Source organism: Sander vitreus, chromosome 1 (assembly GCF_031162955.1).
Source record: "Sander vitreus isolate 19-12246 chromosome 1, sanVit1, whole genome shotgun sequence".
Taxonomy (NCBI): domain Eukaryota; kingdom Metazoa; phylum Chordata; class Actinopteri; order Perciformes; family Percidae; genus Sander; species Sander vitreus.
The window spans coordinates 742,739-770,312 of NC_135855.1; the positions used below are offsets into that span (position 1 = coordinate 742,739).

At 40.9% G+C, this 27,574-nt stretch overlaps 1 protein-coding gene across 2 annotated transcripts in view; it reads right to left on the reverse strand.

Moving 5' to 3' along the window:
- ntrk3b (neurotrophic tyrosine kinase, receptor, type 3b) overlaps window positions 1–27,574 on the reverse strand; it is a 223,950-nt gene that overhangs the window by 66,427 nt on the left and 129,949 nt on the right. For both annotated transcript variants that reach the window (XM_078260759.1, XM_078259942.1), the window contains exons 8-10: window positions 26,880–27,185; window positions 22,390–22,445; window positions 9,630–9,732 (exon numbers count right to left, since the gene is read on the reverse strand). In XM_078260759.1, the coding sequence (XP_078116885.1) occupies window positions 9,630–9,732; window positions 22,390–22,445; window positions 26,880–27,185 (465 nt within the window). The remainder of the gene's footprint in view (window positions 1–9,629; window positions 9,733–22,389; window positions 22,446–26,879; window positions 27,186–27,574) is intronic.

A 27,574-nucleotide genomic window follows, 5' to 3' on the forward strand; every position in this document is an offset into this window, starting at 1 on the left:
TAAATAAAAGGTTTTTAAAAGTGTGAAAATGTAAAAACGATTAAGCATTGTGCTCACTTTAAAAATACTAATATACATGATAGGACTGGCATCGGAACAATAGCACTGATATAGTGGTTAGATACACAGAACATTTTCCTCTATTTCAGATAAAGCACATAATGAAAAAAACCCAGTATGCAGCAGCAGTTGAAGAGTTTTTCTGATCAATACTAAATGAAACATGGAGATGTAGAAGTTGTCCCTGATGCATTTGCATGGACCTGTTGTTCAGCTGCACTGAAGACAGTGTCCGTCTCCTAAATGGTTTACAGTGTGTTGAAGGCAATACATTTTTTTGAAAATTCAGAGTTGTAATAAACAGTGGCAATGAACCTTCACAAGAAAGAAGCTCTAGAGACAATGTCCCTAACCAAGCCTATTGAAAAATAGAGCTTACTGAAAACAAAATTAAAAAAATAAAATAAAATGAAAAAGTCAGAGCCGCAGTGTGTGTAACTGATAATAGTATACACAGTCATATTACACACATTACATTGTCTGAAACCTTAAGTAATCACCCCTTCTTTCATATTATCTTACAGCATTTTGCTCCAATTATTATTATTATTATTATTGAGCTATGTAATTACATATACTCCTCTCAAAATACACACTTTTAAAGGGTGTATTAAAGTGAGCTTGTTTAGCAATTTCTTTGCCTTGAATATTTAACCAATTGCTTTAGAATAATACACTCTTAAAGTGTACAAAAGGTTAAATCTCTTTTATCATTTAATGAAGTATTACGTCACTATATGACTCTTTTTAAAGTGTTGGATTTCACATAACCTATGCAGTATGTACTGAAAAGCCTGTTGTAGTCATCCTTGATGTTCACATGTTTCATCCAAGGCCTTTATTCATCCAAGGCCTGTGTAAAAGACCATTCCATATGTTCTGGCTCTCAGGCCATTAGAATACGAGGTGATTGATTGCATGGAAAACGAGAATCAAGAGTCTTGCAGTGTAACTACATTTGTATTCATTATAAGACAAAAAGCTTATGACTCACACACAGCGGGCTCTTGTAGCTTTCCATGGCTGAAAAAAGGAACAAACATGATATTTTCGAAATGAGTCCCCCTGGGGGACAGAGTCAAATTGCTGCAGCAGTTCAGAAAGCCTGCGGTAGAAGAGTGTGGCTTCTTCCTCTACCCCTTCATCTGTATTCTGCCATACACTGAAACTTTAAAGATGTTATATTAAGCTATTGTTAAACCTTCTGAACTATTGATAGCAAAGACTTAAAAGGAAAGACGCTTCCAAACACCCAGTCAAAGTGCATTCAGCAAGACCACTCTGCAAAGCCTGGCCTTTTACTGGAAGTTACTTTACAGTGCGTGGCACATCACAGCAGTGCACAGCTCTGCAGAAAGATACCAAGAGGACAGAGGGCACTTAGCTGTTGGCAGTCTTATGCTGACCGTCTGGAGTCCAATATAAAAGAAAACAAAAAAATAGCAATCCTATTTGTACCAGGAACACCATGTCCACAGCAACAACCCTAGGCCACCCTGCACTCTATATCCATCCAGGGACAGACAAGCACCACAGTCAAACTCCCAGGGAAGGCTCTCATGCAACTTGTAAGTGAGATAAATAAATAAACAGTCTTTTTTTTTGTATTTTCATTTTCCATACACGGTGCAAAAAGAGCTAGGGAACGACATGTGAGATAATGCTGCGGCTGAGAGAGTGCAGTCAGCAGCTTCCAAATCCTTTTAGGGTTCACTTAAAATGCCGGCGATCTGTGGCATCAGCGGCAGAGATAGTCTAAAAAACAACACAATATGACGACAGACATGATGGAAGATGGACTTTAACTCCTGATAACAGCCTTCTTTTCTGGGAAGAGATATAACAAGAAACACTTCCCCGATGTGCCTGTTGCTGTTTTCTTGGCAGGCCCCATCTGTCGCATGCGTTCACAAGAATGAATTACAGTCAATTAAGATGGCTGGCGCTGTAGCAACTGAGCAAAGGGTAAACACCATTTGTGCAGGAAAGACGAGAACTTTGCAATCTGTATATCTGTTAACAATGCAGAATATGTTTAAATGTAATGTTTTTAAACATCAAAGAAAAATCTTTTTTTAAAAGTCATTGTCATTAATTATGTAGCAACATGAATAGTGAATGAGTCTCCAATGCCGTGGTTTCAAAAGGGGGCCTGAAATCTCCCTTAAACACCTGTCCCCTGCCAGGGAAGCCAAACTATAAGTTGCTTCCATTAAAAAATCTCCATCTGCCCATAGTTAATGTGTTAGCCTGTCTGCCCTCTGTGACTTAGTGTGAAAGACTTTGCTCACAGAATCACTATGACATATTTACACATGACAGCATATTAGGGACATTCTAGGAAAAAAAATGCAGAGCTGGGGGAGTGGGGTAATATTCAGAGACAAAATATATAGATTTACGAGAAAAAACATTTAAAGTGTACATTTATGATAAAAAAACATACGCATTTAAGGAAAAAAACTGATATTCTCTGAGATTACAAAGTCATACATTTGCGTGAAAAAACTGTTTTTTCAACAAACCACATCACTTCACTTTGCAAGGTTGGATCGACCTCATCACACCAAAGACACCACTAGTTGCTGTGTATTAGTATGCCTGCACTGATGGTGGAACTAATATTAACTACAGTACTTTCTATAAGTTAATATCCGGCGGTTGAACCCTTAACAATGTATTAGTTTATGTTCTAAGTCACTGTAGGCAAGGCAGCTTTATTTGTATAGCACATTTCAGCAACAGGGCAATTCAAAGTGCTTTACATAAAACGTTAAAGAGCAGTTAAAAATGATTAAAAAAAACAATTTAAAAAACGGGCAGGACCATATTTCTTTACCATCTCATCCACCACCATAGGTTTGCTGTGTAAAGTGTTGATCTGTAAAGTAACTTTGAAAAGTTAAATGTTTGCCTGAAATGTAGTGGAATAGAAGTGGTATGAAATGGAAATACTTAGTACCTCAAAATTGTACTGTACTTGAGTAACTATACTTATAATACAATGACTGTTTCATGTATGACTTATGCTGAACGGGCTATGCAAATCACATTTAATTAAAAGATTGTTGGCTGGAAATGACATTTGTCCAGACACATAGCAGGAGTGTGTGCCTGCCCGTCTGTCTGTAGACTGTCTCGCTGCGCGGGGGCAGAGCTAACTCTGGCCACTGGATGCCAAGCCAGGCAGTGATGTGGTAAATGCTGCAGTGTGTGTGTGGGCTGATCATCCCCAGGCCTGGTTCAGGTAATGTAGCGGAGAGGAGGGTAAGCCGCCCTGACACACGCCTGGATCACAGAGACTAGCAAGCCGCAGTGGGGTACAGTTTATGTGTGTGTGTCTGTGTGTGTGTGTGTGTGTGTGTGTGTGTGTGTGTGTGTGTGTGTGTGCTCTGTGTGTTCTGGTCATCTCTTTGATTTACCTTCATGTCTATCTGCATGTCCAAAAACCTAAAAACTGCCTATGTTGATTAAATCAAAACCCTAATGAGCAGACTGGCCTATGTCTTAAAAATGTCACAGTTTCAGTTTACACAACATGCTCTACTGCTCACTGAGAAAGCCCCACACCTGTGCACTCTGAGAAACAGTGGTGACTGGATGGCTAAATGTCATTAAATGAGAACAGTGTCTGCTCACCTTGACACAGGTAACTGTGTCTAACTAACTCAGCTTTATCTGACCCTGACTTCTTGGAGTCTCAGCATTTATGAGTCAGTCATTTGCTTCGTTCAGCATTTTCAGCCTCATAATATTTAATAGGGTTAAAGACTGAGGGCCAAATTTATTTCACATGCATTCTGCACTTACAGACTTGTGTGTGATTTATCCAGGCACAGTGGCCTGAAAGTGCAGTTTGTCCTTTTGGGAAATATGCTTTGTTGCTTCCCTGCCAATAGTTAGATGAGAAGATTGATACCACTGTCTATGTCTGTATGGCAAATATGAATCTACAGCCAGCAGCCAAGTTAGCTTAACATAAAGACTGGAAACGCCAACCTGGCTCTGTCTAAAGGCAACAAAGCCTGCCTGCCTCTAAAACTGTCTTCACGTTATATACATACAGTATATATATATATATATATATATATATATATATATATATATATATATATATATATATATATATTATTTATGCTTGAATATAATTGGTACAAAAAACCTTAATGTAAAAGTGACAAGTTGTGATTTTACCAACACATCGCCATACCTAAACAACAATATACGTTAATTTCAAAAGAGCCTCAAAATGACACATATGAGCGTTATGTTAATGCCGCACATTGGCAGTTTAATCATGTGACTGTAGTCATGTGAGCGTTCTATTTAACATAACGTTAACTCTAACATTTTAAATATTTCGTTAACGCTGTGAAACCGAACTAGTTAAGTTTAGGCAAATAAAAATAATTAGGTTTAGTAAATCAACAGGGATTGGCTTCAAATGAGTGCTATTTTCTGCCATCGAAAAAAACTGTTATGTATCGAGCCATAACAAACTGGAATAAGTTACCAGTAAGTTATAATATATAAGTTATAATATTTGTCTAATTAAATATCAATCATCTTTCAAAAAGTATATGCAGCGGTATCTATCTGGCATGCAAATGACGGATTGAATACTTCTTGTATGATTCTTATAGAGTATTATTATTACTATTATTATTATTAAAATATATTTATATATTACTATTGTTTTATAATTGTTTTTCTATAAAACATGTTTGTTCTATGCAAAAAGGTTTTAGATTGTGGGTTATTAATAATGTAATAGTTACTGAGTGTGACTCTTTTTTTAAGGGAAATGTATGTGCGTGTATGTTTACGGGTGTACACCTGCATGTGTATGTATGTAGGCGTGGAACGCAGGTCTCCTGATTAAAAGTCCTGTGTTTATTTGACCCTTCCACCCCCCCAACATCAACAATTCCTACAGCCACGAGATTCTGCCGCCTAACAAAAAAATATAATTGTCAGCCGTTATGAGCTGCTTGCACATACTGTTCTAGGTGAGGACGGGCTGGATTTTACGGCTGGTTATGTGCCAGACTATTTTTTGGCTGGTTGTAGTAAATTCCTCCTCCTGGTGCCTCCAAAAGGGAGCCGTAAGGCTTTGCCCCGGTACATTAAAAGAACGTTTTAGAGAAAAAAAAACTTTTACTGTACTGAATTCATCAAAGACAAAATATGTGCAAAAAATAAGAATGATACACAAACACATCAAGTTTCTTGGTTCAGTAAAACATCTATCTTTGAACGACCGATTAATAACTACCATGGTCTTGCCTTCCTAAAATGAACTTCACTCAATACCGTTTCCTTCGTCATTTGTCACTTCCTCCTGACATGTCACCTCTGCCTTTGATTGTTCACTGTATATTTTCAGTCTAAACTCTGCAGTGACATGGAGCCAAAAATAGCGCCTGTATCATCTGCTACTTATATAAACACGCAGCAGCTGCCAACAACTATTGTGGATGAGCCACAGAAATACCCAGAATGCAACACAATGTGGCATTGATTCCAAAGCCCTGTTGGGACCCTCAGAATTAGTTCAAAATGGTTATATTTCAAAATTCAGATCAGGGTAAGTTACTGTGTTGTTATAATGACAGAGAATGACAGCATACCACCAGGAACGTGTCAAGTTTCACTTTCACTCTTTTTTGCTATTGTATAATAGCAATGTTATTCTATTAAGTTTTATGTATGTTCGTGACTCCTAGATAAAAAAAATAAATAATAATTCAAAGCCAAAAATCACATTAGTCCTGGTGAAGTCTGTAACATGTTCGGTTTGTACAGTCCAAATAATAAAAACAGGTGCACCCAATAGCACTAGAAATACACTGGATGGATGGATCTCTGCTTTTCAGGAGATTTTATGTAGAAGACAGGGAATATGACACAATGATATACATTTAGTTGTCTATTGGCTGCACTTACAGCAGCAGGGGTGGGGTAATTTTCTACCAGAATATAAGAAAAGACAACAGGGGAGCATAATACTCATTACTAACGTGCTGTGTGTCTTTTTCTAAAGAAGCATTATCGATTCCCTGCTGACAAAAATCTGTGTGAAAGACACTTCAAACCAACTGGTGTAAATCACAATGTAAAAGATGAGACTGCTGCTTAGACAGCAAGATGCTTTAGCTGGTAAGGTAAGTTGACAACCTATTGATCAGAGCAACAGGTTATGTACAGCGTACACATGTGCACACACACACAAACACACACAGGCAGGCACAGTAGCTTACATTAAACCACAATTACAACCACATAAACTGAGCTGGAGTATATCAGTCAGAGCTGTAAACGCAGGGCAGCCAGTTGACGGACCTGGCGGTGGGCCTTGAAATGCTAGCAAATCAATTGAATGTAGCTCACACACACACACACACACACACACACACACACACACACACACACACACAAAAAGAAAAACAGAGTTTTTATTGGATGCCCAGAAACGGTCGGTGATCAAACTCAAACAGCCAAAAGAGCCATAGTGATTTAGTGGAGCGAAAATCCATTATGGCTCCATCCAGGTAATGACTTCTTCAAGCCTTCCAGCTGATTCTTCAGAATGAGAGTGGGAGGGGATAACACACACACACACACACACACACACACACACACACACACACACACACGACAAATCAGGCTATTGTACCAAACAGCGTGAGGTCCTGAAAGAGTCCACACCGACATCACCTCTCTTTAAGTCTTTTATACCTTCAATCTGTCACAGTGACAGTGGAGGCGGCAGCATCTCTATTTAAACTGAAGTGGCTTATGTACACCCACAGTCTGGCGATACAAACTACTACCTGATAGAAAAGGAAAAGCCTAGATGCCTCTTATTTGTTAATCATTACATGAAGACATTATGGAAACAATAAGGTAGAACAAGGCTGAAACACACAGTACCTGCTCCACACAACACTGACCTTAATGTAAAAACTGGAAACCATTATCGGTAATGGCTCAACCTGGTGATATGCTCAACCTTCCATATGCTTCTATTTCCTGCACTATCACATTAGTTCATAAAACTAGGTGTTACCTTGAACAAGGCAGCTGAGCTCAAATGACTCTTGGGAAAAATGTGAGCAGAGAAAAGTTTTATGAAAATATGCTTTTCAGTCTCTTGACGGAAAATGTTTTGGTGCCCTTGAGCAATGTGGACAATCTTAACATATTGTAGGAAGCAGTGAGTCTTGCTGGAGAACCATGTGGCACTCAGTGAGATAGCTATGCAATGCAATTTTTTTAAAGAAGCCCCGCAGTGTCCAAGAGAACTTTGGATGAGATAGATTACTGCTTGGCGAGTAATGAAACTGCATTTGAAGAGTTGAAATAACTCCTACAGAAGTCTGGATCGACGGGAGTACATTGCCAGGCTAAGCCTAACAAAGCGCCCGTTACATACTAAAAAGTTTTGAAGAAAATTTGGATGGTGCAACAAGGCAGGACTGTTTGTTTCTTTAGGTGAATGATTGTAAAGATTTACAAAGAATATGTTTAGGGCATTTCCTCTCTAACTGTGACATTCTGGGACGAAGTACACACGGAGAGAAACTGGTAAGAGACAATGAGGTGTAACCATGTATCAGCTAATTTAAATAGCTCACGTTACTGGATTGTGTCAACAGTTAACTTAATTTAATATTGGATGAGGAGTTTTCTTTTGCGGGCGCAAATGTTCCACCAAAACAAGTTCCTTCCTGAGACTATTTAGCAGAACCACCGTCGCTGCATCAGGAAATTAGCACCGCTTAAGACGATTGTGATTGGTTTAAATGAAATGCAAACAACCCAGAGCATTTTTTGTCTCCTATCCTAGAATGTATCTGTGGTGTAGCCACAGCAATGCAAGACTACTCTGGCTTTGACACTGGGTGCTCTGCGCATTGAAACATGCTAAGCTCTCAACACTGCCAGCAATATGAAGCAGTGCCTCCTTTTATTTGAAAGCAAGTGTAGAAATAAGGCAGAGCTGTAACACAAATATCAAAACTACTCTGTTGTGTGTAAAATGCATTGTCATCTACGTGCTTTAGATAAAAGGAATAAGAAAGTCACTTCACGGTAGATGCATCATAAGCAAGCAGCTGTGGCAACAATTCAATTCTATCTCATAGACTGTATACAAACACAAAGGGCCAATCTACCTACAGTACATGTCATGGAGTTTATGATAATATGTATGTGGTCTCTTACACACAAACATCTTGCATTAATTATCTTTTATTTCTTATTTTGACTTGACAACTTTTGTTTTCTGGGTCGAACCAGTTGAGCTTGGTCGAACCAAAGAAGTTTGTTAGCACAGCATACATTTATATGACTTGCCATGACATTACAAAGACGTCTGTAAAGCCTCATTAACTACTGTTTAAGACTCATCCTTGATAAGCTTTAGGCCAATGCAATAATTGCCACCCCCTAAATAATTACAGAGTTCTTTACCAAGGTAAGTAACAAACACTAATCCTGTAAAGTAGCTAATTAAGAGGTGGTGGCGGCTAATGCTACTTTACACCATGCTTACGGTATGAAATGAGGAAAATGAATGGTTTGAGGTGTTGGGTCACGGTGGTGTGTTATTAGAACATAGTGTGATGTATTTTTTCATAAGAAAAAAGTGACAAATGCTAGAAATTGACGAGTGAATCCACTGACCCACTAAGAAGAAGACATGCATATGGGTTGTGATCAGGAGCTTGTCGCAAAGGGACACAGGAGAGTGCATTTTGTGAGCGATACACAAACTCAACCCCCACAGTCCACCAAACACGAGCAAAAGCCGCTACTCAGCTTGCCAACTGATAAGCTGCAGTTGGGTGGGCAAACACTTGAAACCTGAATCACAGGACCTGAGCCGCTACCGGTCCTCTCCTCTCTGCTCTCTGTTCCTAGATCAGCCCTATGACAGTTTTCGCCTCTTCCACAACGCCAACGCCAGAGATACAAGCAAAACCTGGATCTGACACAAAATGAAAGCTCAGCATGCACAAAAGCCATGTTTAATCCTATTGAATTTCTCAGCATGATCGACAGCGCCGAGTCCACTAATTAATTCAGGATCCTTTCCACAATCGCTTCAGACACGGTGAATGTGTGAGGTGTATGTACAGTGCATAGACCTCGTTTGCATGCACACTGACCTTTAGTATTGATCTAGCTAGTCTCTACGTGTGCATGTGTATGGGTGGTTGCAAATGTATGGCCTGTATTAGCATGAAACACAATAGTCCAGTATCCTGCAACAAGCACCAAGACCATTAATAGTGCCTCCAAATGGGAAAACCCTTTCTTTTCTTTTTTTCAAATGAGTCCTCGTGGGATGTGACTAAAGTGTAGTAGTGGTTCTTTAAAAAATAGAGTAAAAAGTAGGACTTCTACAGTAGCTACATGTGTAAATGTTCTGATGAACAAAGGTTTTGAAGAGAATATTAGCTGGGGGAATGGATTCTGCACGATAATGCAACCGGCAGAAAAGAGAAAACAAAGCTAACTGTCGGCCTGCCTATCTGCCTGTCTGCATATTTACGTAGACTTACCTTTCATACCGAATTTGGAGCGCCGGCCGTATTTGTTGATGAGAACAAAAAGGACGAGGAGGAGGACGCAAGCGAAGCCTGCCAAACCCACAGCGATGGAAACCTGAGAGAAATGAAATGCTGTGTCAGATGGTGATCACATCATAATCCTCTCCACATTTCTGAACACCTTAAATACTGCAAATCAGAGTTTAATCCACTAGATTGTGAATACTGCTTTCTCATAGATTACAGCAGTCTGGAAAAAAAGCTACCTACAGCCAGACTTACTCCCAGTGCAGTTCGGAAAAAGAACATGCAATACAGTAGGTACTTCAAAGTCACAAGCCTGGCTCATCATCATCATAACAACCAGTTTTTTCTGACCAAATAATTCAATTGAAAAAACTGAAACTGGACTAATTTGGATAAGTACAGAATAAATACTGTACATAATGAAAATATAGACAGCTGCTTTTTTCAGTTGACAAAGGACAGTTTGCTTGTTATAATCACAGACAGGATTTAATGTTCTTATCTTTAATGCAGCTTATGAAACAAATAAAGGTGTTTCTTCTCTCAAAAAAAGGAAATATATGAACAAATTAAGATTTAAACTGAGCCATAGTTAATTCATTTGTTTTACTTGCTTTTCCTGTCAAGTCAAGTCAAAATGTCTGCCATGAAAAAGGTCTATGGGCCCAGCAGGCCTGGGGCTGTACTGAGAGAAATACCTTCTAACACCAAAAACACAAGCGCTAAAGTATAAGGAATTCATTTTCATGTGTTTATTAGGGCTGGGTATTGCCTACAACGTCACAATACGATACGTATCGCAATAGAGAGGCCAAGATATGATACGTATCGTTTTGAATAATGACCATGTCTTACAGAGAATATAGTACTACAGCTGCTCTTTATTATTCTGTTTACCAGCGATTGTACATGTTAAAACACGTAAAACTCAGGCTCACACAGATCTTAAAAGTAAAATAAAACCTTTTGTTTCTGATCCCAGAGTATTAATGAATGCAAATAAAATATTCTTTCATTTTTAAATCACATGCTTGTATGGTCAGTGTATGTTTTGGTCATTTGATTTTCATTTCATTAACAGGTAATAAAAAACAAAAAAAACGAATGGTTATTTGATTTTCATTTTAAAATACAAAATTTGAAATTGAAATACAAGGCGTTTTTTCCTTTTCATGATCAAAAGGGAATGTTAAAATTTAAAACATGCTTCGATTTTTATTTTCTATTTCATATAACAATAAAAAATTAAATCACTAGAAAACAGAAATGAAAAAATGCCATGTTTTTAGTTAGTTAGTTAGGGAGTGAGGAGTTGCAGGGTTTGCCTAGACCAGCGGGGGAGGGTGTTTAGCTCCAGACAAGGCACCCCTTCTCTTCTCTGCTTCTCTACATAGTTGTCAGATTCATCTACCAACCCTTATAGAGCTGGCTCAGGTTTACCTTGGACCAGCTCTTAATTATGCTGCTATAGTTTTAGACTGCCGGGGGACTTCCGTTGACGCACTGAGCTTCTCTCTCCTCTCTCTTTCCATCTGTGTTCATCCATGTCCCAGAAATGCTTGTTACTAACCTAGCTCTGGGGAGCTTATTCCCTGGAGTCCGTATGTTTTTTGTCGCCCAGCAGTTTTCCTTGGATTAGGGTGGCACCTAAATCATGGTTGCAGCTGTCGCCGTGGTCCTGCTCCGTGCCCTGCTATGCCCTGCTACACCCTGCTACATTCTGCGGTGGCCTGCTGCGCCCTGCTAAGGACGCCCTGCTGGCGGCCTGTTTTGATGTAGCCCATGATCAGTCGCTGCGGATCTCAAGTCTATCGGCGGCCCTCCAGGGTACGGTGCATTGGGACCGGTCCACCTGTCCACGTCCGTCCTCCTGCTCAACGCTGACCGTCAGGCCGTCCTGGACTGAGGTGGTCCGTGGCCAGAGGAAAGCCGAGGGTGGGGCTGCATCGCCTGCTCGGGGTTGGTGAAGTGCCTGTAGCGACCTGTTGCATCCCGACCCTCCCAGCAGAGGCTGCCATGATTCCTTATGGCTCGGTGCCTGGTGGTTCCGGAGCTCGCCCCGTTGCGCAGCCGGCTCCCAAGGAATCACCACGGGGGAGGACTGCTGCACGACCGGCTCACCGGATGTCGTCGCGGGAGAGTACTGCTGCACGGTCGGATCACCGCTCTCGTCGTGGGAAGGGGCTGCTGCTACGCGCCGGGAGCTTCTACAGGATGCGGGTGAGGTAGGTCTACTATCTCCTACTTGTCAATGTCCATCTGGTGCTGTTGCGAACTGTTGTCCTTCGGATGCTGGCCGTTCACACTCCCCCGTTCCGTGCCCGCTCTTCCCCCCAACCACAATAATCATTGGTGACTCCATCACCAGAGGTATGCGGTTTTTTAATGCTGTAACACATTGCTTCCAAGGAGCCAAAGTTGTAGACATCCTCGCCAAAGTTAAGGCCCTGATACCATCCCTCCCGATTTCCATAAAACGCATCATGGTTCATTGTGGACACAATGACATGTCCTGTGAGTGAACGCACAAAGCAAAGCTTCAAATCTCTCATTGACACTTTAAAAAGCACTGGGAAAAAGGTTTTTATTTCGGGCCACTGCCATCTCTAGGTCGTGGATCATGCCTTTTTAGCAGACTACTCTAACATAACACCTGGCTCAAGTCTACATGCAACATTCACAATGTAGGTTTTATTGACAATTTTAATCTGTTTTGGGAATGTGGCGTGCTGTTTGGCAGGGATGGTATTCATCCAAACACACGAGGCAACCAAATGCTCTGTGGGAACCTGTGCCATGCCCTGCAAACACCGACTTTTAAATGACTGTTTACATACTGTGGACATGTGCACATGCACACTTCCACAGACGAGCTCTATCCACAGACCAGCTCCACCATCCCAGTCAGAATCAGTAACAGACAAGACGGATCGGTGAAGTCACTATATAACAACTACTTAACTGCAAAGACAGTGAATTTAGTATCTATTTCTTGTCAGGCACAGTCTGTCACAAAAAAATTAGACAGCTAATAACTTTAACACACTGACATTTGCACTACTAAACACTAGGTCCCTGGCAGGCAAATCATTCTTAATCAATTATCTTATTATTAAGCACAACCTTGATTTTATGTTTTTAACTGAAACCTGGTTGGACAATATTAACAGCGCTGCTGTCCTTATCGAATCAGCCCCCCCTGGCTTCAGTTTTATGAATGAGAATAGAGTTAATAAGAGAGGAGGTGGGGGTTGCTATTTTGTTTAAAAACGTATTCCTATGTACGCAAATATCCATTGGAAATTTCGCTTCCTTTGAGTATGTGGCTCTACAGCTAAGCTCCACTAATAGAGCTATATTCCTAAATATCTACAGAACACCTAAGTACTGTACAGTCTTTTTTGATGATTTTGCTGAACTACTGTCGATGATCTGTGTTGACATTGACTGTATAATTATTACGGGTGATTTCAACATTCATGTCGACAACCCTGAGGATAGAGGTACAAAGGAACTGTATTGTATCTTTGATAATTATGGACTGACTCAACATGTGACTACAGCCACACACAACAAAGGTCACATCTTGGACTTAATTATCTATAAAGGGTTGAACATTTCCAAAGTTGTGATGAATGATATTGCTCTTTTTGATCATTCCTGTGTTTTTTAACAGCTCTATAACTGTGAAAATTAAGGTAATCAGAAAACAATACATCACTGAAAGCACCAGTGATAAATTCATTCAGCTTTTCTCGTCCACAACAGCCCCCTCTGGAGCCTCAGTAACTGAGCTTGTAGATAATTTCAATTGTAGAATGTCAACTATTATTGACACCATTGCTCCCGTTAAGGTCAAAACTATCTCTAGTGAGAAAAAATCTCCATGGAGAAATGTTGCACCTGTAAGATTCAAAAAAAAGAGAGTGTCGAAAAGCTGAACGCAGGTGGCGAAAAACTAACCTCCATGGCCATTATGAAATCTATAAAGAGAGACTTTGTATTAATAATGTGGTACTGAGGAGTGCAAAGCGGTCGTTCTTCTCCAAAATTATTGCTAAAAACTTGAATAATTCACATGCTCTATTTGCTACTGTCAATAGGTTATCAAACCCTCCAGTACCAGTAGAAGCTGAACTTTTGTCCACCGATGCCCGCAATAACTTCACCATCTTCTTTAGTGAAAAAAATTCAGAAAATTAGAACAGTCAGTGCATCCATATCAGGTAGAGGATATGTGCTGTCTCAGTTTTTAAGCAAAACAGACCTATATCAAACCTCCCATTTTTAAGTAAAGTTATTGAAAAAGCATTTTTTCAACAAATAAACCTTTTATTGTCCCAAAACAATATTTTGGATCTCGTACAGTCAGGTTTCCGACCACATCACAGCACTGAGACAGCTCTTCTGAAAATCTTTAATGACATCCACTTAAGCACAGATAGTGGCAGAACTACAGTCTTAATATTACTAGATCTCAGCGCTGCTTTCGACATGGTTGACCACAACATATTATTAAACAGACTGGAAAACTGGGTAGGCCTTTCTGGAACAGTACTAAAGTGGTTTGAATCCTATTTAAAGAATAGAAATTACTATGTATCAATAGGTAACTATGCATCTGAGCGTACAAGTTTGACATGTGGAGTTCCCCAAGGCTCCATCCTGGGGCCTCTACTGTTTAATATCTACATGCTGCCCCTAGCTAAAATCATGGAAAACAACAACATAAGCTATCACAGTTATGCGGATGACACACAGATTTATATAACCTTGTCACCTGGAGACTACAGTCCAATACAACACCTGGCCAGGAGCATTGAACAAATCAACGATTGGATGTGCCAGAATTTCCTAAAATTAAACAAAGATAAAATGGAGGTGATCATTTTTGGACCAAAAAATGAACGATTAAAAGTCAACGCCCATCTTCAATTAACAATGTTAAAAACAACAACCAAGAAATCTTGGCATTATTATGGACTCTGACCTGAATTTTAACAGCCACATTAGGTCAGTAACTAAATCTGCCTACTATCACCTCAAAAATATAGCAAGGGTAAAAGGACTTATGTGCCAACAGGATTTGGAAAAACTTATCAATGCTTTCATCTTCAGTAGACTTGACTACTGCAACAGTGTCTTTACAGGTATTCCTAAAAAGTCTATTAAACAGCTGCAGCTTATTCAGAACGCTGCTGCATGAGTCCTTACCAACACCAAGAAAATAGAACACATCACTCCAGTTCTGAAGTCCTTACATTAGCTTCCTGTGCACCAAAGAATAGATTTCAAAATACTCTTGTTAGTTTATAAGTCACAAAACGGTTTAGGACCAATTTACCTTTCAAATCTGCTACTACACTATGAGCCGCAGAGATCTTTGAGATCATCAGGGACAGGTCTGCTTGCCATCCACAGAGTTGGAACAAAAAAGGGGGAAGCTGCGTTCAGCTTCTATGGTCCGTACATCTGGAATAAACTACCGCTACACTGTAGATCAGCACCTACGCTCAACTCTCTCAAATCAAGGCTGAAGACCTTTCTTTTCGATACTGCTTTTGTTTAATTTGACTATTTCACAATTTAGTTCTTTTATTCCTGTATTTAATCTGTTTTTGACTAACTGTTTTAATTTTGTATGAAATGCTTTTAATGTTGTATTAACTATTTTTAATTTTGAAAGTCCTGCTACATTCTGCTATGCTCTGCTGTGCCCTGGTACATCCTATAACGACCTGCAGTGGCCTGCTACACCATGAACTACTACGACTACTATTTCTAGTCATAGTTCCATTATCTTTATTGTGACTATTATTGCCACTTTTCATCACACCCCCAACCGGCACCTTCAGGCACTGCCTACCAAGAGCCTGGGTTTGTCCCAGGTTTCTCCCTAAAAGGGAGTTTTTCCTTGCCACTGTCGCACTAAGGCTGCGTCTCATTTCTCTGTCTTAACCCTTCCCCTTACCCCTACCCCTTAGTTTTGTGAGAGGTCACGTGAGAGGAAGTGCTGTCCCAATACTCATTTTGGTCGAGGGGTAGGGCTAAGGGGAAGGGCTATATACCCCTTAACGCCAAGCAAGGATGCAAGCTTACTTGAAAAGCAAGGGGTATCCAGATTCATTGCGCAACAAGGAAAATGGCTGCCAGGTCGACCAGAGAGACCCATAAATGTAAGTATTTTCGGCTTAAAGAATTGATTTAAAAAATTGTCGTAAAACGACGGTCTTGTTTTGTGCTCTACACAGTCCTGTACATATATATTTGCAACCATATTTGTAATTGAAACGTTTTTAAAAATCGCTAGCTTGCTATGCTAAGGCTAACGCTAAATTTAACGTTAGCTACATTGCTTATTTGCACAACAGTCCCGCATTTCTCTGCCTTGAATGGACTCCATGCATGTCTACAGTGTTAACTAAACTCCATTAGCAGCAAATTTTGTTTGATATCAGTGTATAACACTACTTGCTTTGGAGACATCGATACGTGCTTTACATAGCTATACCGTCCTGTATCACACAGGGACGCAGGAGGAAACCCAGCAGCTGATCCACTTTCTGGGCTGAAAACGAGCAGAAGTTTCTGCGTTCATGTTGTAGCCATTCATTATTGTATTGGTACTGTATTATTGTAAACATGTGTAATTCATTCCTGTTCATGCACCTGTACATTGTTGTTGGTTATGATACAGGACATTAATGAAAGAAATGGGGTATGGAGGGAAAGTTACTGGCCAACAGGCATCAGACTGGGGTCTGGAATTTCAGAATAGCTGTAGTTTTTTGTTTGTTTGTGGTCTTGTGTGTCTTTTTTTGTTTTATACATTTGAGTGCCTTTTTTATATGTGTGTGACATGTAAGTTATGGTTCTAATAGTTGTAATAATGTTTACTTGCACCTGAACGCATCAGCAACCGGAACCGGAAGGTAACGCAGTGTGAGAGTGTAGAGGGAGAGAAGACAGACGGAGGAAAACAGTATTATTTCGAGAAAAATGTTGTACTAGTTGCTTAGTTTTTTGTTTCTTATTAGCCCCCTGGTAGCCTTTAGTCTCCAGAAAGAGCCAGCATCTACACTAATCTACATACCTGTGCATGGAGGACCGCACATTTTTTACGAGTAGTAAACATTAGCTTCAGGCTAACGCCAGCTCCATGGCTACCTCCACACCTGGCAAGTCCCCATTTCCCCACAGAATTTCATCATTGCTTGAAAATGCAAACAAAGAAATTTCTGACCTTAGGGAAGAAGTTCGTCGGCTCTCAGAGGACTTAAAAACCAAAGATGCCTTGTTAACAGCCTACCTGGACGTTACTCAAAATCAATCGCTCCAGAACACAACTCTCTCGGCGGCTTTCCAGGATACTGCGCTTTGGGACCCATCCGCCTGCCCACATCCATCCTCTTGCTCGACACCGACCATCAGGCCATCCTGGACTAAAGTGGTTTGCGGCCGAAAGAGAGCTTCGGGTAGGGCTCCATCACCTCCTGCCCTCAGCCTCTCCAGTCGCTTCGATGCCCTGTCGAAGCCGAATGTTCCCCCGGTAACGGCCGATTTGGTTATCCAGGTTCGCCCCACTTCAAAGCCGACTGACCACCTGTCGTCACGGGAGAGGACCGCTGCCTCGTGGCGAAAACTTCTGAGGGATGCAGTAGTCAGACGGTCCGATGGCATCCCTTGCCTGAACCGGCCAAATGATAACGTTCCTCAAAAACAATCTCCCCCACAGAATGGTAAGCAATATTCCTCTTCTTTTCCTTGTCCATCTGAAACCGATACTGCCTGTTTTGTTCCTGCCACCGGCCATTCACACCCCCGCACTCCTCGTCCGCTCTTCCCCCCAACCACAATAATTATTGGTGACTCCATCATCCGGGATATATGTTTTTTTAATGCTGTCACACACTGCTTTTCTGGAGCCAAAGTTGCAGACATCCTGGCTAAAGCTGTGGACCTGATACCCTCACTCCCGACCTCTATTAAACGCATCGTGGTCCATTGTGGACATAACGACATGTCCTATCAGCAGAGTGAGTGCACAAAGAAAGACTTTGGTACTCTCATTGAAGCTTTAAAAAGCACTGGGAAGAAGATTTTTACTTCGGGCCCACTTCCATCTAGAGGTCGCGGAGTATGCCTTATAGGTTTTATTGACAATTGTAATCTGTTTTGGGAACGTGGCTCCCTGTTCAGCAGGGACGGGATTCATCCCAATAGACGCGGCTGCCAGACCTTAGATTGACTTTCTGCACCCCGTAAACACACGCACAAGCGCACTTCCCAAAATCACTCTCCCATAAGCTCTCACTCCTTTACAAATAACTCTGCTAACCCACAGACCAGCTATATCATTCCAGTAAGAATCAGTAATATCAGTAATCACAGGTACAGTGCTACACGCTCCTCTGTGCTTCCTTTGGAGCAGCCACCCATTCATAATCCCATAACTACGATGTCTGTCGGTAAAATCAAACGTAAACCAACGAGGTGCTATACTTAACAACCTAATTGGAATTAAAACAACCACTGCAACGATAGAACAGAATAGGAGAATCAAATGTGGACTATTAAATATTAGATCTCTGTCTTCTAAAGCATTATTGGTAAACGATTTGATATCAGATAATCAAATTGATCTATTCTGTCTTACTGAAACATGGCTGGGCCATGAAGAATATGTTAGTCTAAATGAAGCCACTCCTCCCAGTCATATTAATACTCAAATTCCTCGAGGCTCAGGTCGAGGAGGGGGAGTTGCAGCCATATTTGACTCAAACCTGTTAATCAATCCTTAACCTAAACTAAATTATAACTTGTTTGAAAGTCTTGTTCTTAATCTTCAACATCCGATATGGAAAACATTACAGCCCGTATTCTGAATTTTTATCTGAATTCTCAGAGTTTTTGTCATGTGTAGTCCTAAAATCAGATAAAATAATTATTGTAGGTGATTTTAATATTCATGTGGACGTTGACAGCAATAGCCTTAGTACTGCCTTCAACTCACTACTAGATTCAATTGGTTTCAGTCAGACTGTGCATAAGGCCACGCACTGTTTTAACCACACACTCGACCTTGTGCTGTCATATGGCATCAAAATTGAAAATTTAATATTATTTCCACAGAATTCGTTATTATCAGAACATTTTTTAATAACTTTTGAATTCTTACTACCCGACTATACGAAATTAAATAAAACCTTCTACACTAGATGCCTATCTGACAGTGCTATAGCTAAATTTAAGGAACATATTCCAACAGCATTTAACTCAATGTCATGCTTTAATATAACAGAGGAGCTTCATGTTAAGTTTAGTCCCTCCCAAATTAATAATTTGGTAGACGGTGCCTACGGACGACTTTAAACTCTGTTGCTCCCCTCAAAACGAAGATGATGAAGCAAAGGAAACTACCACCTTGGTATAACTCACAAACTCGCAAATTAAAACAAATCTCACGAAAACTTGAAAGTAAATGGCGTTCCTCCAAATCCTCCAAGAATCTCGTTTAGTTTGGCAAGACAGTATGAAAACATATAGGAAGGCCCTCAGAAATGCCAGATCAGACTATTACTCATCATTGATAGAAGAAAATAAGAACAACCCAAGGTTTCTTTTCAGCACTGTAGCCAGGCTGACTGACAGCCAGCCAGCTCTACTGAGCCATCTATTCCCCTAGCTCTTAGTAGTGACGACTTCATGAGTTTCTTTAATGATAAAATTATAACAATTAGGGATGGAATTCATCACCTTTTGCCCTTAACTTCTAACGGTTCACCTTTGAATGCAGGAGTGCTAGAAAGAACGACAGGACCTGACATATACTTAGACTGCTTTTTTCCAATAGACCTTCAACAATTAATGCTAAAGGTCTCTTCAGCAAAGCCATCTACCTGTCTATTAGACCCCATCAAACAAGGCTACTTAAAGAAGCGTTATCTGTGGTTAACACTTCGTTACTAGATATGATCAATATGTCTTTATTAACAGGTTATGTATCCCAGTCATTTAAAGTAGCTGTGATAAAACCTCTTCTGAAAAAATCCACCCTCGATCCTGAGGTCTTAGCCAACTATAGACCTATATCTAACCTTCCCTTTCTCTCCAAGATCCTTGAGAAAGTAGTCGCTAATCAGTTATGTGACGTTTTACGTAGGAATAGTCTATTTGAGGACTTTCAGTCAGGATTTAGAAAGCATCATAGCACAGAGACGGCACTGGTGAAAATTACTAACGACCTTCTAACTGCTGCTGACAAAGGACTTGTCTCCATACTTGTCTTATTAGATCTTAGTGCTGCATTCGACACTATTGACCATACCATCCTTTTACAGAGACTGGAACATTTAGTTGGCATTAAAGGAATCACACTAAGCTGGTTTAAGTCCTATTTCTCTGATCGATCTCAATTTGTCAATATCAACGATAAATCCTCCAAGTACGCTAAAGTTAGCCATGGCGTTCCTCAAGGCTCAGTGCTTGGACCAATTCTTTTCTCCTTGTATATGCTTCCTCTAGGCAATATTATTAGGAAACACTCAATTAACTTTCACTGTTATGCGGATGACACCCAATTATACTTATCAATCAAGCCAGATGAAACCAGTCAGTTAGCCAAACTTCAAGTATGCATTAGAGATATCAAATCATGGATGACCTACAATTTCCTGATGTTAAGCTCAAACAAAACTGAAGTTATTTTGCTGGGCCCTAAACACCACCGAACATCTTTATTCCAAGATATAGTTACTCTAGATGGCATTGCCATGGCCTCCAGCACTACTGTCAGAATCTAGGAGTTATTTTTGATCAGGATATATGCTTTAACGCCTACTTAAAACAAACCTCTAGAACAGCCTTTTTTCACCTTCGTAACATTGCCAAAATTAGGAACATCCTGTCTCAAATCGATGCTGAAAAACTAGTCCATGCATTTGTTACTTCCAGGCTGGACTATTTTAATTCCCTATTATCAGGATGCCCAAATAAAACTCTTAGGACTCTCCAGCTGATCCAGAATGCTGCAGCGCGTGTTCTGACAAGAAAGAGGGGAGATCATATTTCTCCTGTGTTGGCTTCTCTGCATTGGCTTCCTGTAAAATCCAGGATTGTATTTAAAATCCTTCTCCTGACCTACAAAGCTCTAAATGGTCAAGCACCATCATATCTTGAAGAGTTCATAGTACCTTATTGTCCCACTAGAGCAGTGTGCTCCCAGAATGCAGAGTTACTTAGAGTCTCTAAAAGTAGAATGGGAGCCAGAGCATTTAGCGATCAGGCTCCTCTCCTGTGGAACCAGCTCCCAGTCTGGGTTCGGGGGTCAGACACTGTCACCACCTTTAAGAGTAAACTTAAAACTCTCCTCTTCGATAACGCTTATATTTACGGAGCGAAGAGTTGCAGCATTCGCCTAGACTGGCAAGGGAAGGTGTGTAGCCACAGTCATGACGCACCGCCTCCCTATCTTGGCTTCTCTTCATAGAAAGCTTACTATATTTAGGGTATGAGGAGTTGCAGCATTCGCCTAGACCGGCGGGGATGGGTGTGTAGCCACAGTCATGGCGCACCCCCACCCTATCTCTGCTTCTCCCCATAGAAAGCTTACATATACTTAGGGAGTAATGAGTCGCAGCGTTAGCCTAGACCGGCAGGGAAGGTGTGTAGCCACAATCACGGAACACAGCCTCCCTATCTCCCCTTCTCTGTAGCTCTTAGTTATGCGGTTATAGTTCTAGACTACCGGGGTACCTCCTTGGACACACTGAGCTTCTCTCTCCTCTCTCTTTCCATCTGTGTGTATTCGTGTCACAGAAATGCTTGTTACTAACATAGTTCCGGGGAGCTTATTCTCCGGAGTCCTTATGTTCTTTTTCCGCCCAGCATCATCATCTTGGATCATGATGGCACCTACATCATGGTGGCAGCTGTCGCCATGTTCATGCCCTACGCCCTGCTGTACCCTATTACACCCTGCTATGCACTGCACTGCTTCGACTTTCTATGTCTGGCCAACGCCCTGCCACGCCCTGTTACACCCTGCTGTGCTCTACGACACCATGAACTATTATAACTATTACAATATCTTTGTTGTGGCTATTATTGCCATTGTTCATCATACCGTCAGACACCGCCTACCAAGAGCCAGGGTCTGTCCGAGGTTACTTCCTAAAAGGGAGTTTTTCCTTGCCACTGTCACACTTACGCATTCATGCATGCTCTTGGGGGAATCACAGGAATTGTTGGGTCCTTGTAAATTATAGAGTGTGGTCTAGACCTACTCTAGCTGTAAAGTGTCCTGAGATAATTCCTGTTATGATTTGACACTATAAATAAAATTGAATTGAACATCAATTTAAAACAGTGATAACTGAAACAGATATACAACACACCATGCAATGTGTATACAAATATTGATTGCAAACAGACCTAAGTATGTATGATGATGTAACCAAGTGGCGTCTCATTTCATAGGGGTATGTTTTCACCCCTACCCCTTACCACTAGTTTTCAAGGTCTAGGTGTAAACTAAGGGGTAGGGGTAAGGGGTAGGGGTAAGACAGAGAAATGGGATTCAGCCTAAATGCTTGCTCTTGGGGGAATTACTGTAATTGTTGGGTCTTTGTAAATTATACAGTGTGGATTAGACCTACTCTATCTGTAAAGTGTCTTGAGAAAACTCTTGTTATGATTTGATACTATAAATAAAATTTAATTGTATTGAATTAAGGAGAAAACTCACCCCAAATGTATCTTCATCTGGTCGGCCTGAATCCCCATCTGACGGCGTCGAAGGAACTGCAACACGAAAACACAAAACAAGCATCAGTGGCTGAGCATGAACCTTTAACATCTGTGGTTCACTCCCACACTTATATATACATAGAAATATAGAAACTGAGTTACAAACTCTTGTATGATTTCTTATTGCAGTGTGTTCTCATGCACAGTGGCTGCACTAGAAGTAGTCGACTCAGTTTATTCCACTGAACCTGTTTATGCACGTATTATCACATTAAAGCAGTGTAAGTAACACTTAACACGGGTTAATGCACAGGCTAGAATAAGACGACCTGATGTGCTCTCTGGTGTATATCATTCAGAGCATATTTTCAGTATCTCCACAAAGCCAAGTGGTTTAAGAAATGTAGTATTAGTTCTCATTGCCAGTTGAAAATATTATTTTGTGCTTTCCTTATTCATGTGTCTCTCATTTTAAAAACAAACTCCTGCAATTAAGAGCGCTTGGCCCTCATATTTTTCTGAGTAATGAATAATGTTAAATCTCTCCACATGGATTGAAGTTGTCCTACTTAAACAGGAAGCACATTGCCACTGTATTGGGACATAATGGCTTGAGAGAAAATGTTAATGAGCATTTTTATGTGTTGAGGCTGATAAAAGACTTTTGATTTAGAAGACTGTACAGACAAGGCTGACACCTGTCACAAGGTTCCTAACAAAGCCTGGAATTTGCTATCCAGTGTTTATGAAAGTAGCAGAAAAGACATTATGATTATTTTTGAACAAATGCATGTTTGTGCTTACATACACAAAGGGAGAGAGTGATTAAAACACGAGAATGATTAAAACATGTTGCTTTTAAATTATACATGATACAAGCAAAACAACAGAAAAGAAGCTCATACGGCCAAGAGCATCAAATGTTAGATAACATTAAATGAAATCAGCTGAAAAATACACCGCACCAACGCAAACTTGACATCTTTGTCATAAAAAATCTGACCCACATTTTCAGACAAACTGGAGCCTGCTGGACTCAGCTCAGGTAGCACAACTCTACAGTCTACAGTAGTCACATCAAAGCTGCATTGCAGAATGTGAAAAAAAAAACACCAGACTATAAGTAGAGTTACACATCTTCCTGCAGCTCCGCTTTTCCCCTCACACTGGCATATGCATGAACTGAAGAGCCAATAGGGATGCACTCTCTCTCTAAAATAGCCTGTGATCGTCTCCCATCACGGGCTAGATTTACAAAAAGCCTGAAAACAGAGCCAAGGGGAGGTGCAAAATTCTAGTCTTCTCTCAAACCACTTGAATTACAATATGCTGTAAAATTATTATGGACTTTTTTGCCTACCACATCTTTAATGTCTCAAAATGATCCTAAAATCATGTATTGATGTTAAAATGCTACATGTCACACCTCTATTAATGGGAGTTTTGGCAAACAGCAGAGGTGTGGGGAGAGTAAGGAGAAGAGGACGGATACAGAGCCATGAAACGAAATAAACTGGTGTCAGGGAAAACTCCAGTCTGAGGCCTCCAGCCAGGACATCAGAGAGTAATTGTGGGCAAATTAATGGCCACATGGTAGACTGGCTGCCACTGGCTCAGACACACACAGTACACTAAAGTGTGTGTGAGTGTGTGTGCCCTAACTACCATCTCTCTGTCCCTCCTTCCCAGCCTTCATCCCTCTCTCCTCTCCTCCCTCTGCCCTCCTCTCTCCTCAGCATTATTAGTATCAGTCTGCCTGTCACTCTCCCTTCTACGGCTGAACTCCCTTACACACCGCTGCTATAATGTTTCACACTCTCATCATCTAAACACCTCTCCCTCACTTGCCTCACTCCCACAAGTTGTGCGAGTGTGCATGCATGTGTGGCAACATGAAGTCGTTGCCCGCCTAATGCAGCTCGCCACAGAGTTGGCGTCCATCCGTCTCCATCCCGGGCCATGCTGCAGGCTCTATAATCCATGGCTGATTAGAAAGACTGGCCTCATATGGAGATGGAAGAAGACTCTGATGAAGGTCAGAGATCAGACCGGCCCACTTAGTTTAGGCTGTCAACAGTGAGGCTGCCACAACAGCTTGAGGCCAAACCACACATCACACACAGGAGATTTACGATGCAGTGTGAGAGCAGGCCAAAACATTGTTACAGTAATTTGAGTGCACTAACCGCTTCACAAACATTCACACATCAGCAGCTAACAGGCTGGGAAACTAGCTTGTTTACACTGTGGCTGCTTAGTTAGGGGTTAGAGAGGAAGCGTTATGCACGCTGAGTTGCTGATTCAGTTCCCATTAAAGAGAATGACTAAAACCTGGGGTGTCCTAAGCACATACTGTGCCACATGACTGCTACATGCCTGGTTTAATTCCTTTGTTGCAAGTCATACTCTGTCAGTCTGACTTTGGTTTTCTCCACATGTTGAAGCGGTGGTTATAGGGTTGTAGTGAGACCAATACTACCAGCTACAGTAGTAACTGATGAGCATTTCTTTCTCGCTAGATTTAGCGACTTTTCAGAACCTCTTAGCAACATTATTTCTAAAAAGCATTTAGCAACTTCAGACATCACGGGAAAAGGGAGATATATAATATTGTAGTTTGTTTCCATGCATGCTGCTCAGAGTAATCACAGTCCACAGCTCTTGAGCCAACAGCAAATGTGATAACGTCACCAATATACAAATGACGTATGACATCATATGCCGACTTTTAGCGACTTCTGGAGCTAGTGCTAGCTACTTTCATTAGAAAAGAGTTGGCAACAATGTACCCACTGTGTGGAAGCTGCTCCTGGATGCTGCTATATATACAGTTCTCTGTCCTCTAGGGGAATTTTACTCCAATGACCTCTGCCACCGTTACCTGAGATATCATGCATAGCCACCAAGAACATATAGTTCTCATTTTAAAATTAGTCAGCTTGAAAGATTAAAAAGTTAGCTGCAGACTGCATTTTAACCAACTCATGGAGATACTGTTAGCTTGAACAGCTAGCTAATATTATTAGCTTATTAGCTACAGACGATAAAATCTGATGAATTGATAGTTTATAAGAGTGCTATAAGAGTGTTATAAAGAGAAGTGTGTTTTTCCTACCATCCAGCATTGCTGAAACAAATTATGAAGAATTTTGAATGGTAAATCTGCCACCGTTATCAACAATTGTGGCAACAGTAACTAAGGGGAGCAGGGCTTAGCGAACCATTGAGTGAGGTATCAGCTGCTCAAGTAGAGCTGCTTACTAACCAGCAGAAATAGAGTGTGGTTGTACAGTTCACCTTACTGTGAGAGAGTGTATGGAAACGTAGGCGGTGAGCAGGGCATCACTAAAGCACCATCTGAAGCATCAAATATCCGCTTTTCTAAAAAAATAAAAAATAAAAAAAGGCAAAGATGCATCTGGTGAATTTGGAAAAGACACACTGAGCGGCTGCTGCTCTGCTTTAGAGACATCAAACAACTCTGAGGTTTAAATCTCTCGACTGCCAGGGAGATCCATGCAGAGAAGGTGAATGAGAAATGCTGCCTGCACTCTCTCTCTACAACCTGAGATGCCCTTGAGCAAGGCATATGAATGAACATAGCATTCAGTATGAACGCTATGTTTAGCAAAGCCTTCCTGGAGATCAATAATGCTATCAGAATCCAGAAAACTGAGCAGCAATGCCTAGCAGCTTTTTATGAACTGCAACACAAAGTGAACAAATTTCTCCATGGTTACTATCTTAACAGAAGCCTAAACAAACAAGTAGTACAAACCAAAACCAAAGAAATAACAGGGTTAAATTTGAAAATACAAACACTCACCTAGTTCCACTATGTCTGCAAAATAGAAGACAGAGAAAGTTACACTATGTCAATAAACAATGACACAAGATATTAACTTTGGAATATTGACCATGAGGAGAAATTTGCCAATCTTTGTGGGTTTATTCCCCCTCCATATGGACTTAGGATGAACTGCTAGCGAACAATCTACCTGACTGAACTTTGGCTGAACCCTGGCTGTGTTCCAACCAGCAGGGATCAGCTGCACAACCTGCACCCTGCGAAGGGAGATTTTAATAAAAACTAAAAGCTCCCAATAGATCTTCCACCTAGGACAAAACCAGCAATTAATACAACAGGCACTTTAAACGAGAAATTCAACAGGTTGAAGACTTGTTCCAATCGTGATGCTCATTTCCAAAAAGTGGGCCATGCTAGCTCTTGTGGGAATAAGGGAGTTACTTTGGCAGTATTTCTTCTTTTCTCCTGTGGTTTATTCTTATTTAAATCCAGAAAAATAAAGGTGATGTTCAGGCAGTAAAAAATGTGTTAATAACACTTGCATAAATTTACATTTTACCCATGAGTATACTCTCAATTGTAATTATGGGGACATCAGTGCTGCCGGCTGCTAACAGTGCATCACTCATCAACCACAAGCACATTGAGAAATAGATACCAAGTAAAAATGATCCACTCACCCTTTTCATCCATGTCAGGGGCCATGAGGAAGTGACCATACACTGTCTTGGTGACTGTTCCCAAAGGGTTGCTGGCCTCAAGAGTGTAGTTGCCATTGTTGATGTGTGTTGGGTTCTGGAAGGTCAGACAGCCCTCCAGATAGTCCTGGTAGAAGTCCATGTCAGTTCGGATGTAATCGTTCTGGAGAATCTCCTTTTGCTTGTAGAACCAGCGCAGCTTGGGATGGGGGTAACCCCGAACCGTGAACTCAATGCAGGTATCATGGCGCTGCTCAGGCTCAGCCAGTCTCAGGATGACTGGAGGAACTGCAGTGAAGAAGGAAAAAAACATGTTGTTTATATGACAGATAACCATTAGGCATACCGACACTCCATCCATAGTGTGAGGGAAAGAGCAGAATGAACAGATCCTGGATCAAGTGTTACATTTCCCTCTTGAAATCCTCATCAGTTTGTCTGATTTTTGTGTTAAAGCGTAAGTTGAAGAATTGCAAAGACCTTCATGTGTTGAGAAAGTTCCACAACCCTTGGGCTGATGAAAGCCTGCCCTTATCCCCAGAAGGACCTAAAAAATGCAGACTAAAACACAAAGCTGTTTTGATTTCCTAAGCACATACTGTACCACATGACTGCTACATGCCTGGTTTAATTCCTTTGTTGCAAGTCATACTCAGTCAGTCTGACTTTTGGTTTTC